The sequence below is a fragment of the Jaculus jaculus genome, chromosome 9, assembly GCF_020740685.1.
Source record: "Jaculus jaculus isolate mJacJac1 chromosome 9, mJacJac1.mat.Y.cur, whole genome shotgun sequence".
NCBI classification, from domain to species: Eukaryota; Metazoa; Chordata; class Mammalia; order Rodentia; family Dipodidae; genus Jaculus; species Jaculus jaculus.
Window position 1 is genome coordinate 1,201,957 of NC_059110.1, and position 13,426 is coordinate 1,215,382.

The 13,426-nt window shown below is 43.7% G+C and overlaps 1 protein-coding gene across 2 annotated transcripts in view; it reads left to right on the forward strand.

Annotated features, from left to right (window-relative positions):
* Positions 1-12,054, forward strand: part of Thbs2 (thrombospondin 2) — a 34,497-nt gene extending 22,443 nt beyond the window's left edge. For both annotated transcript variants that reach the window (XM_045157890.1, XM_045157889.1), the window contains exons 15-22: positions 338-497; positions 2,431-2,549; positions 3,212-3,446; positions 5,257-5,484; positions 5,891-6,162; positions 6,676-6,773; positions 8,869-9,008; positions 10,384-12,054. In XM_045157890.1, coding sequence (XP_045013825.1) covers positions 338-497; positions 2,431-2,549; positions 3,212-3,446; positions 5,257-5,484; positions 5,891-6,162; positions 6,676-6,773; positions 8,869-9,008; positions 10,384-10,391 — 1,260 coding nt within the window. In that variant the 3' untranslated portion in view covers positions 10,392-12,054. The remainder of the gene's footprint in view (positions 1-337; positions 498-2,430; positions 2,550-3,211; positions 3,447-5,256; positions 5,485-5,890; positions 6,163-6,675; positions 6,774-8,868; positions 9,009-10,383) is intronic.
* The last annotated feature ends 1,372 nt before the right edge of the window (positions 12,055-13,426 follow it).

A 13,426-nucleotide genomic window follows, 5' to 3' on the forward strand; every position in this document is an offset into this window, starting at 1 on the left:
AGGACCCTGGTTCGAGGCTTGGTTCCCCAGGTCCCACGTTAGCCAGATGCACAAGGGGGCGCATGCGTCTGGAGTTCGTTTGCAGAGGCTGGAAGCCCTGGCGCGCCCATTCTCTCTCTCTCCCTCTATCTGCCTTTCTCTCTGTGTCTGTCGCTCTCAAATAAATAAAAAAAAAAAGCACTAGACACTAACATGTACTTGCAGAGGGCTAGCTGGCTCATTTCTGCTTCCCATCTTGTTCTGTTCTACTCAGTGCAGGGAGTGCAAGCACTGGGCCTTCTTGTAACCATCGGACACATACACTCTTCTTTCTGACAGTCTGTTATTCTATTTTTAGGACAATTGCCAACTTCTCTTCAATCCCCGTCAGCTTGATTATGACAAGGATGAGGTTGGGGACCGCTGTGACAATTGCCCCTATGTGCACAACCCTGCACAGATCGACACAGACAACAACGGCGAGGGAGATGCCTGCTCTGTGGACATTGATGGAGATGGTCAGTTGCTCCGTTCACTTTATCAGCAAAGGATTTAGAGGGGCTCAGTTGGCACTCTGTGTGTTCAGGTTCCTCATCCAGGGATTCCACTAACTGCAGTAGATCTCTAAAACAGATCATGAATGAATATACTTTATGTTGTCAGGTTAAACAACAGACTATAATTATAAGTAACTCGGAGGTGGTTTAAGGAACATGAGAGGATGTGTGTAGGTCATATGCAAACATTACAGCATTCACTACAAGGTACTTGAGCATCTGGAGTTTGGTATCTGTGTGGGTCCCAGAAGCAGCCCTCCATGTATACCATGAGACTCATACTGGAGAGACTCATCCTTTAGTTTGACCTCGTTGGAGAGGTTCAACTTCTACATACTCTTGAAATTAAGCAATTCCTTAAGTAGCTTGTCTTTTCACATAAGGCTTACGTCCATTCTTTTGAAACTTTCCCTTACTCTAGCCTTGTATTGTATCTTCTTCCTTCATGGGTCTTGCTATATGCTCCTCAGCTCAAATGTCCTATGAACCCAGCCTCTTGTTGCATCCACCTGCTCTAAGAAGGGTTTCATTCTTATTCCTTATAAGTTATTGGCAAGCTCCTCACATGGGGTCTGGATCCCCACCTAGGTGTACCCTGTGACCTCTGAAACCATTGCAGGTTGACAATTTGCCCTGAAACCCACTGGCCTCTGTAAAGGAGGTCAGAAACCCACAGGGTCCCCATGGCACTTGGCTACCCCTTTCTCATGTTGTCTGTAGACCAGACACTTCCAGCAGCAGCTCAGAGTGCCAGCCTGCCCGGCTCCTCACAAAGCACCTCTTCCTGCCTTGCCCTCTCCTTTTCACCCCTTCCCAGCCATTCTAAAATCAAAATCTCTGACTTACTCTAACATACTATTTTGTCTCAAAGCATGTTTTCTCATTTGAACTTTTTAGTCAATTTCTGCTTTAACCTTCATTCCAGGAAAGTCTGAATTCTGCCTTCTCAAGGCTCAATGGTACTGTGGGCTGGCAAGTGTGATGATGTACTGTAATATACTGACACAGGCTGTCAAATTCTGATACCCTGGCATCTTAGAAATCCTTCCACTGTTAATGTTGACCCTATGCAGTCTCTTCCTCCTCAGGCTCTACAGGGCTAAGGCAAGGGTGGCACACAGCTGGGTGGCTTTCCAGCTGAGTGGCTGACTGGCTTTGGCCCGTCACTTCTCACTCTGCCTCATCACTGGCCTTATGGAGTACCTCATCCTGGTTCACACTTCCAGGACAAGTAGACTTCATTCTTTTCAGATTTCAAAAAATAAGGTCTATTGTCTAAATCTCTCTCTCTCCCTGCTGATTTCTCTCCACCATTGCTGTTTTCCTATTAATGTGCATGGATGTTAAGACAACATTACCCAGAAGCTAATAAGCTCCTGAAGACTCAATGCCCATTTCCTGGGGAACAGACAATGCAAGCTCAGAGAGCAATGCCATGTCTGCAAATTCACTCTAAGATTATGTAACAGCACCAGAAAATTCCAGATACTTATCCTACTTTAAGCTAAGGGGGTTTGAATTGTAGTCGCAAATATATCAGACACTCCCACAAAATAACCATTTCATAATTTTTATGAGAATGCGAGAGTAAGAAAAAGAGAATTGGTGCACTATAAAAGAACTCCAGATGTATGTACCACTTTGTGCATATGTCACCTGGTGCATGTAACTTACATGCATTCTGTGGAGTCGAACTGGAGTCCTTAGGCTTCACAGGCAAGCACCTTAACCCCTAACAACCTGTCCAGCTCCCCTTTTTACATTTTACCATATTCATAGCATGTTATTATTACTAAATAAACAGTTGGCTGTGTGCTATCTAGTGTGATAGGAAAAGCAGAACACTTTGGCTAAGCTTAGCATATTGCTATGCTTTTCCTTTGGATTCCAACAGATGTTTTCAATGAACGAGACAACTGTCCCTATGTCTACAACACTGACCAGAGAGACACGGACGGCGATGGTGTGGGAGACCACTGTGACAACTGTCCGCTCATGCACAATCCTGATCAGGTGAAGGGATGCTGCTGAGCAAGGATCTGTGGTCCTTAGCTGCTATATAAAAATGCACCTTTGTGGATGACAGGGTAATGGGGTGAGCAGGGTGTCCCAAATCCTTAAACTGCTACATGAAGATGCATTCGTGTGGTTCCCATCTGCTCTGCCAAGGCATGACTACACAGAGTCTTAGATAATACCAGCTGGAAACTCTCACGGAACCCAGTCTAAGTACATTATATCTCAGTGGCCACAGGCCAAATGAGGTCGTGTGTACTCTTCCTGTCTGCAGAGATTGGTCTCAGTGGTTTCTGATGTAAGCATAGGAGCTGGCTTCATTTCCAATCTTGCCTTGGAAGAGGCAGAGAGAAAATGATCTCATGATATGGTCTGCAGGATGCATCATAGAAAGCAGTAGAAAGGTGTTCTTGTGTGATAGTTCACTTCAGTAAGCCCCCTGTAGGGGATGCACAGGTAGTGGGAGTTTGAACCCAGATTTCTGGATTCCATTTCCTTCTGTGTGGACAGGAAGTGGGCCAAATATTTTTTTTCTCCTTCATGGCTGCTAGTGCTTGCCCTGTGAGACAAGGAGTGAGCCCTAGGTCTAGTGCTCCAGAACCTTCCTGCACCTTCTCAGAGGGTTAATCATGGTATTTGCTTCCTGCTCTGTTGCTCAGACTGACCTGGACAATGACCTCGTTGGAGACCAGTGTGACAACAATGAGGACATTGATGACGATGGCCACCAGAACAACCAGGACAACTGCCCATACATCTCCAATGCCAACCAGGCTGACCATGACAATGACGGCAAGGGTGATGCCTGTGATTCTGATGATGACAATGATGGGGTCCCTGATGACAGGGACAACTGCCGGCTTGTGTTCAACCCAGACCAGGAAGACTCAGATGGTGGGTGCCTTCCTTATGAGCATGTTGGAAAACTGTATGACCATGACTAGATCTGCCCAGGCAGAGGCACTCCTATGGGTCTAGAATCACTTTAAAATTCCTGGTGTAGAAAATGCCATTATAGTGGCCATCTCAGGACACTATGTACCTGGATAGCTGGCCTTCCACCTGCTCTACTTGGGAGTTTCAGATTCTTGTATGTGATGATATATGTCAAGTATGTCAAGTATAAGCTTGTGTATTTTGAGAATGATGAAAGCTCTAAGTATCCATGTGCTTAGTGTGCATGTGTAGGTGTGTATTTGTGTGCATAGGTACACATGTGTATACATATACACATGTGTGCACATATATGTGAAGGTCAGATAGCAGTCTCTGTTGTCAATCCTCAGATGTTGTCCACCTTTTTTGAGACAGGGTTTTTTACTTGTCTGGGATTCCCAAGTATGCTACTCTTACTGACCAGTGAGCCCCAGGGATCTGCCTATCTCTGCCACTCCAGTGCTGGGATTATATGCACATACCACTGTACCCATTTTTTAAAAGATGAGTTCTGGGAGTTGAATTCTGGTCCTCATGGTTACAAGGCAAGCACTTTATCAACTGAGTCATCTCTCCAGCCCATCCATCTTTTTACTTTTGAAAACCTTTGGCAATCTCTTAGAAAGAAATATGGTTCATCAGCTGAGGCCAGCGAGAGAAAGGGGATTTATACTTTAGGTCAAAGCATCCAAAAGTGGAGGAAATATGAAATGAAAGGTCAAATACTATGTGCCCAGTGGCTATGCATGCTCTGGAGGCAGTCACACCCCAGGAAGGGTGACTGTCTCTGAATTATGAAGTGCACAGCTGTACTCACTAGTGGACTGGATTGTAAGCAAAAGGCTGAGGGAGCCGATTGCTGGCCAAGTCCTCTCAAAGACATGTATCCTGAGCAAATGGACCCAAGAGTCTCAGGATGTTGGGCCAACATGACTCAGATGCACGTGGGAACACTGGCTCAGACACAAGGGCAGCTCCTACCATCCTCCCTGTGCAGGAAAGAAGGGATTTTAACAGAAAACTCCCAGCTTGATTCAGACACCAGAGGATGTGGGTGGGAGATGGACTTGGGGCTCAGCCAAGAAGGGGGATTGGGCAGGCAGAAGCTGACATGCTAAGGAATGTTTAATATTTTTGAAATGTCCTCATGCATGAGGAGGTATCTCACACATTAAAGGAATATGTGAACTGGAAACTTATTTGAAGAGAGGGGTTAGAGAGTCAAGCTAGCAATCTTGATGTCAAATATATTTTCTCCCTTCTGAAACAAGAGACCACAAGCAGAGCCGGCTGGCTTACCCCACTGGCTCTGCCCAAAAGCCTCTCACTCTGGCCAACAGCTAAGCAGCTGTGAGATCACAAGGTCCACAGTCCACCTCCTTTGCAGACCACAGTGGTATGTGACCCATAGAACCCCCAGCCCAGACTCACTGGAAATTTGGCCACAAGTCTAAGGGAAACTCGTGTCTACAGTAAAATTTCTACTTTCAATACTAACTTGACTTAAATAGCTCCAAGAGATTCATGACAGCAAAGAGAAGCAAGCTGGAAGCTCAGAGAGACCTGTCTTGATTGTGGCTCAGAAAGCAGGGTAGAGAGGTCTTATGGGAGTCACTGTGCCACCTGTGGCTGCAGTGTTTGCAGTAGGAGTGTGTGAAAAGGTGCTGGGATTCCTCTCAGCACCACCTCCGTGTCGTGGAGGAAGCTCACCAGATACATGCAAGGCACCCAGCTTGTTCTCTCTGTATTTTTTCTTCTTTGTCCCCAGGGGATGGACGCGGTGATATTTGTAAAGATGACTTTGACAATGACAATGTACCAGATATTGATGATGTGTGTCCTGAGAATAATGCTATCAGTGAGACAGACTTTAGAAACTTCCAGATGGTCCCTCTGGACCCCAAGGGAACTACACAAATTGATCCCAACTGGGTCATTCGTCACCAAGGCAAGGAGCTGGTCCAGACAGCAAACTCAGACCCTGGCATTGCTGTAGGTGAGCCTGAGATCTGGGTGAGGTTATGAAATAGGATTCAAGAATCTTCCTGGTAGCCCTGACCTTCCTTGGGATGTGAACTGCTTTCGTGCATAATCACGATGGGGAGCCTTGGGAGGTGTGGAGGTGGTTCTGTAAAGTCTCTGAAGGTGTTCACTAAGGCACTTCATTTTATGGACTTACCTGGAAGTGTTGTCATACAGTGAAACCTCTGAGCTAACCCTGCCAGTTATATCTGAAGAAGCTTGTAGCTTTCCTTAATCTGACAGCAAAAAGCCTGGGCTGGATGGAGGAGCAGAGCACACCTAAGCCCCTCTGACCTACTTTTAAGTGACAAGGGCAACCGAGGGGATCCCTGAGGTCCTTCTCACTGACTCTGCAATCTGTGTGCTTCCTTCACATGCAGGTTTCGATGAGTTTGGGTCTGTTGACTTCAGTGGCACATTCTACGTCAACACAGACCGGGATGATGACTATGCCGGCTTTGTCTTTGGCTACCAGTCCAGTAGCCGCTTCTATGTGGTGATGTGGAAACAGGTCACCCAGACCTATTGGGAAGACAAGCCCAGCAGGGCATATGGCTACTCCGGCGTGTCCCTCAAGGTGGTGAACTCTACGACGGGGACAGGCGAGCACCTGAGGAATGCACTATGGCACACGGGGAACACAGAGGGCCAGGTGAGGGACAAGGCAGCTGATGATCTCTGTGGATGCAATCCTAGCCATTCTGCAGGCGCTTCTGTCTTCTGTTTTCACTCAAACATCAGTCATTTTAATATGGCTGTTGAGCACCTCCATTACACAGTACATATGGTACTTCCATCAGCCTGGTTATCTTGCTGACTACACACAGCTCCACTGTCTTATGAGTCTGGGTAATGCAGGTTCAAAATGTTACTTCTTTGCTCAGAGTCCTACATTCATAAATCAGGTTAGAATTTGGATCCAGCACTGTGTGAGACAAGCATCCACACTCTAGTACTGAACTGTAGTGTCTCTCTGAATTGGATTCTGGTGCACACTCTAGTATGCACAGTGTGGTATAAGATACAAGTGTTTGTTATATAGTATGCAAACTATAAAATATATTAGAGGGAGAGACACATCGCGTAATGAGCCAAGCATTACTTGTCAGAGCCCATGGGGGAAAGCTGGTGGAGAGGAGTGCTTAACAGTACTGGTTTCCCACAGGTGCGCACATTATGGCATGACCCCAAAAACATTGGCTGGAAAGACTACACTGCCTACAGGTGGCATCTGGTTCACAGACCCAAGACAGGCTACATGAGGTAAGGAAAGCAGGTCATTGCATTTCTGCCAAATGATGTCTGTCTTAGAAATATTCCTATTGGACAGTAGTCTTGAATGTAAGTGTACTGGATAGGCATTCTGATTTCCTATTGGATGACCGGTCTGCTTTCCCATTGTCCTTCCTCTTAGTTAGCGTGCTGCCCATCATTAAAAATCCAGCCTGTCTTCCCTTTGAATAGACACCAGATTGCCAGTCTGCCATCCAGTTGAACAGTTTGCTTTTCCATTGTATTAAAAGGCGAACTCCCCAAATGAACTTTTATGTTCATCATTGAATCTTCATCTTAGAAGGCCTTCTATTTTCTATCTTTCATTTTTTTCTATAATTAGTTTTTGAAAAGTCTTGAAGTGGAAAAAATAAATAGCATATTTTTCAAAATGTATTATCATTATTATTAACAACATATTTCCTATGGATACATCATGTGTTGGTACTCTCTTTTCTTGAACTATGTCTTAAGGCACTGGCTAAATAATAGACATCTCTTCCAGTAAGAGTCCAGGCAGGTAAGGGAACATTCTACTGGTGCAGATCTGACCTGGACATCGCCTGCAGAGTAGACTCCTGTCCCTCTCTGAGGTGTCAATAGCTGTATTTAAAGTACATATTTGAAGAAAACATTTACACAACCATCAGGCTAATAGAATTTTGTTCTCCTACCTTGACACCATTTGTAATTTATCTGAATGAAAGCAAAATGTGAACAATTTTAAATTAAGCTTTTTTTTTTCCTCTACAAAAGTTAGTATCTGGCTGGAGAGATGGCTTAGAAATTAAGGCATTTGCCTGCAAAGCTAAAGGACCCAGGTTCAATTCCCCGGACCCATGTTAGCCAGATGCACAATGGGGCACATGCATCTGGAGTTCGTTTTTAGTAGGTGGAGACCCTGGCATGCCCATTCTTGCTCCTTCTCCCCCCACCTCTTTTTCTGTCAAATAAATAAATAAATAGTAACAGAGGCCAGTAAGTTAAAAAGGAGATATAAAGGGAAGAGAAAGGAAGGGAGGAGGGTACTTAATAGGTTGGTATTGTATATATGTAAGTAGAATGATTGAGATAGGGAGTAATATGATGGAGAATGGAATTTCAAAGGGGAAAGTGCGGGTGGGGGGAGAGAGGGTATTACCATGGGATATTTTTTATAATCATGGAAAATGTTAATAAAAATTGTGAAAAGAAAAAAATTTAAAAAAAGAAAAAAATAATGTTTTAAAATGTTAATATCAGTTAAAAATCTCTCCAGTGGGAATTTTTTTCCCCTGTAGTACTTGGGGATGAAATCCATGGTTGGGCACATGCTAGACAAGCACTCTGCCACTGTATGTATGTGTGAGCATGTCTTCTGTGGGCTGTTTGAAGTATGTCGCTCCATAGTAGTCATAGAAAGATCTGAATGGATGAGTGCAGACTGGTGAGCAGCGGTGTCACTGCAGAGAGGCCTCTTGTGTGTCACTTGTGTGCTCCATCCCCCCTCCCGTCAGTGAGCTGTGGAACACCACTTTTCCCTCAGACAGAAGGATGGAGCCCAGTCTCCACTCTCGTGGGCAGCTCCAACAGTGGTGCAGAGCTGGGAGTTCAGGAACTTCACGGGAGATAAAGGTCATGGGAGCAATACACGAGAGAGAAACTGGGGCACTTATAGCCCAAAGGGATCAGGAAGTGGCTCTCACTCCCACACTGTGCCTCGGTGCCTCAAGGCAGAGACCTTTGTAAACCCTGGTGGTTATATAAGTGTAGACGCTGAGGATGGCAGAGCTTGAGCTGTGGGAAGGACTAAACACTTAGGATTCTGTTGCCTGATGGATCCAGTGCTCCTAAAAAGAAGGTAAGCCCTGATCAGACCTCAGGAAGTTCTGAGCAGAGGCTGTATCTCCAAGTCCCTATGTGTTGGGCTGGGTGTGGATCAGTGGTTAGAGCCTGTGGGTAGTGGATGTGAAGGTTCCATGTTCTTCCTCAGCAATAGGAAAAAAATAGACCCCTCTTTATCAAGAGCTAACATCCAGAATCCACCACAGGCATTCTGTAATGAAGAGCAGAATTCAGTTTCTCTTTTAACTCTTATCCCTTTCAGAGTCTTGGTGCACGAAGGAAAGCAGGTCATGGCAGACTCGGGACCAATCTACGACCAAACATATGCCGGTGGGAGGTTGGGTCTGTTTGTTTTCTCCCAAGAGATGGTTTACTTCTCAGATCTCAAGTATGAATGCAGAGGTAAGAGCAAACATCAGTGGTTGGTCCCACAGGACTGGGAAGGGCTGGCATACAGTTCCTGCTCACAGAAGCTTCAACCCAGAAAAACAAACTGATGCTGAAAGTTTCTGAGGGTTTCTGTTCCTCATAGCAGGGGTATGATTTAGGGAGCTGAAGGTTAGTTTTCACTATTTCCTTGTTCTTAGTTGAATACGAATGTTTTTGTTGGGACATACATACTTTCAAATGACTCATAGATCATGTGCCTACACTGTACTAAATCCTATAGCTTCCTGATATTATACTTTCTGGGCTTTTAGAAGAATTTTAAATCTCTGCTTTTTGCTAAACATTGAAGGAAGGATAGGATAGAGAGCAAGAAAGAAAGAGGGAGAGATGGGATAGGAAAGAAAGTAGGGATGGAGGGAGGGAAGAAGGAAAGAGGTGCTTTTTGGCTTATGTTGCTAGGAGTGTACCTAAACCTGGAAGCAAACTTGCCTTTTGTCTAGCTACAGGCCTTCTTCACAAGAGGTAATGCTCAGAGATGTTTCTCAAAGATCTCACATTGAAAATCACACATGAATCACAAGGAACGGAAGATAAGAACCTTAATTGCCCTACTTCTTTTCACTGAAGTTTCCCTTTCCTCATTAAGATGCTATTTAAGACATTTAATGCACCTGTGTGTCCACTTATCCAGCCACCCACCCATCCATACACCCACCCATAACATGCACCCATCCATAACACCCATCCATCCACACATCCATCTACCCATCCATAACACCCATCCATACACACACCCATCCTCCCATCCATAACACCCATCCATACACACACCCATCTACCCATCTACCTATCCATAACACCCATCCATCCACACACCCATCTACCCATCCATAACACCCATCCATCCACACACCCATCTACCCATCCCTAATACCCATCCATCCACACACTCATCTACCCATCCATAACACCCATACATCCACACATCCATCTACCCATCCATAACACCCATCCATCCACACATCCATCTACCCATCCATAACACCCATCCATCCATCCACACACCCATCTACCCATCCATAACATCCATTCATCCTTCTACTCACTGATCCATCCGACTGTCTGTTATTCCATTCATTATTCTACCTGTCTTATTTAAAGCTAAAATAATTACATTAGAGAATACAGGTAATTCCAGCATTTGGGAGGCAAAAGTAAGAAGGTTTTCATAATTTTGAGGCCAGTTTGAGTTACGTGGTGAGTTCCGGGTTAGCCTGGGATACAAGAGCAAAGCCCCATTCATTCATCCCTAAAATACATGAAAACAACCCTAGAAGGAATTCCCCATCCCGTCATCCTAATTCTGCTGCAATTTCTTCTCTTCTAGATGTCTAGAGAGGACAAGCTGCATTTCCAGCAGTGCCCTGCTGTTTCCTAGACATGTTGGTCCATTCTGGTATTTGCAGCTTTTCTCTCTCTTGCGGCATTTCTCATTTCTTGCTATTGACTCTGAGTGGTTCTCCACCTCCTTCATCAGCCCCAAGTTCAAGTGCCTTCAGAGGATAAACACTAAGGGAACTCAAAGATGAATACCTAGCCCACTACCATAGATAACAGTTTGATGATGTATGAGATTTTATGTGGAGTGAAAACCGAGCATTGTTTTTTTTTGTTTGTTTAAAAGAATGACGTTTACATGTAAAATGTAATTACTTATTCTATTTATGTGTATATGGAGTTGAAGATTCGGAATATTGTGCTTAAGGCATTATCATAAATTAAGAATGAAAAATATTTCTCACCTATGTTCACTGCTTAACATTGTCACTGTCCTGGATTCGTGCTGTTCTGTGTAACATACAAATCCTGTAGAGTTGATTCCAAGAAAGGGAAGTCAAGTAATTCCACAGTGAGAAATTGGCTTGAAGATAATCATCACCTGAGACTGTGGTCACAGGATGAATGGTGATTGGAACATAGAAAGTCATTTCAAAAGTCCCTTTGGCTTAGTTTGGCAAAATATTTCATTAAGGTTCCAAGTATAAAAGTTAGTATTTATTAAGTGGATGGATGTAAAATATACTATACTCCATGCCTCAATAACTTATTTTTTTTAAAGTAACAAATATGTAGTATCTTTTCTAGTAATAAACATATAGCAAGAATATAATATAAAGATACACTTAAGACAAAATAACTGTTGCTTGCAATCCAAGGATGATAACATGTTATGATAAATTGTGCTATAAGGTGGAATAGGGAAAATAAAAAGTAATGAAGAATTCATAATGGAACATTAATATAGACTGTCAATCATGGTTTTGATTTTGACAGTTCTTTTGACTATTATTTCTCTGATGTATATAACAATTGTTTAAAATTTGAATGCTGGAGAAAAATCATTTGATTTTATCAGACACACCCAATAATCAGTCACATAGCAACAGACACAAGTTTGACTTCCTGTTTTGTTTTCAGCTACATGAAATACTCATTACTTCCAGCCCACATGAGTTCAGTGGACGTGTCGCGTCCTCTGACACAGGGCAGATTTCCTTCTCTTAATGGTGCTTGCCTTTCTATATTACATGGAAAGAAACCATTATTTTGGCCTGAATTTCCACACTTAACCATGATGCAGATATTTGTGTTACTGTCTTTGAGGTTGAGTTTTTTTTGTGTTTTATTTTCCTGCACTTTTTACTTTTGATGGAACTGTATGCCTGAGGCCAACACAGGGTTGGGAGACTGTTGAACATGAGGACCAGGGAGAGCATGCAAGCTTCTTTTTATTTGGGGGCATTTGGTCCAATGGTGTGAGGTGGTGGGGATGATGATGTGAATAACTTAGTGTACTATATTTTTTGTAAATTATTTATGTCTTTTTAAAAACCAGCTTCTCATATTGACTAATGAAACGGTTTTCTTTACCAAAGATTGTAAATATTTATTTATTTGTTCACCTGGTCAAAATTTCACCATTGAAACCTTACATTTAGCTAGAGCTCCATTTTTATACTTAAGATTAATAACAGCAAATAAATTATAAAAAATTCTATAAGCAAATCTCTCTCACTTTTTTCAAATGGGATTCCTTCTGTAGGGAGGGAGAAGCTTCCACTCAGGAAGACTTGGCACTTTGCTTCCTGGAACAAAGAGGATGTGCTCCTTGTTTGCAGGTTTTGTGGTGTGTGAATATGTATAAAGACAGCGTCAAGGTCCACAGCAGTTCTCTCTGACACAGGCCCTTGTTGAAGAGAGGAGTTTGGGCTGCACATAGCTCAGCCACTCAGCAATGCTTCTCTCAGGTTCTTGTCATCAGACTAGAGCAGGAGCTTGCTGAGGATCTGGCAAGAGTCACTGACTGAAGAATTTCAAAAGCAAGCTGAGATGTAACAGTTTCTCATGAACAAGCTTGCTGCATCCAAACTCTCTTCCTTCACACAGCAAAGCAAGTCCTGGGCTAGTCTGGAAAAGCAGTGGCCATGACCTAATAGCCTGGAGTTTCCTCAATACCTACATGATGGCGAGTCAACCATATGTGGAAATGAGAGAGGAAGACAGAGGGAGAGAAGAGACACAGCACATAAATACAGAGTGAGAGAGAGGGAGAGAGATAGAGTGCATGAAAGAATATGCACATATAAACACTAAGTATTTTGGCTATAGTAGCTGGACCAAATCAGTCCGTGAGTGATGAGATACTGAGTGGTGAGCTGAGCTGGCATGCAGTATTGTTCTGAATTGTGGAGTGAGTGGGGTGGCCTTCATAATTAAGGAAGAAAAAGGTAGGTATATATAAGGTATATATAGATCAGAGATTGAGAATCACAAGCACTGAGTGAAGTGACCAGCTAGACTCTGAGGAACTGTAGAAGAAAGATTAACACACACTCAAGAAACAAGAATGGTTCATGATAGGCACAACATAGGACTTTGCTTGTGCATTTGTGTGTGTGTGTGTAAATTATCATCTATGGACAAATAGAAGTTTTCTGACAAGTGTGGATGCTTTCTGAGAGCCCTGTCAAAACTACAATGTTCAGAACTGGGGTTTGAGTCTTTGACCTGACCAGGAGAGTGAGAGGTCCCTGAAAACTGATATGAAAGAGAAGCTGGCCTTTTCAAAGATTCTACAAGTTTTGGCGGCCACACACCCTCATTCTATGGCCAGGATCTGTGATTTTGCAAGCTCTGATCAGGCCAACTGACGGTGCAGAGCGGGAGACCATAGAAGAGCGGGAATCAATGTGCCAGCATGCTCTCAGTGTACACACTGTGGCCAACATCCTCCTTCCCAAGGGACTGACTGGATGTCAGGAGGATAGAAGTTCTGGGACAGAGTTGTGCTTTGCTTTGCACTATCAATCTTGGCTGCACGTTTCTCCCTGCAGGATGAACTGGCTTGTTACATGCTGTGGAGGATTTGG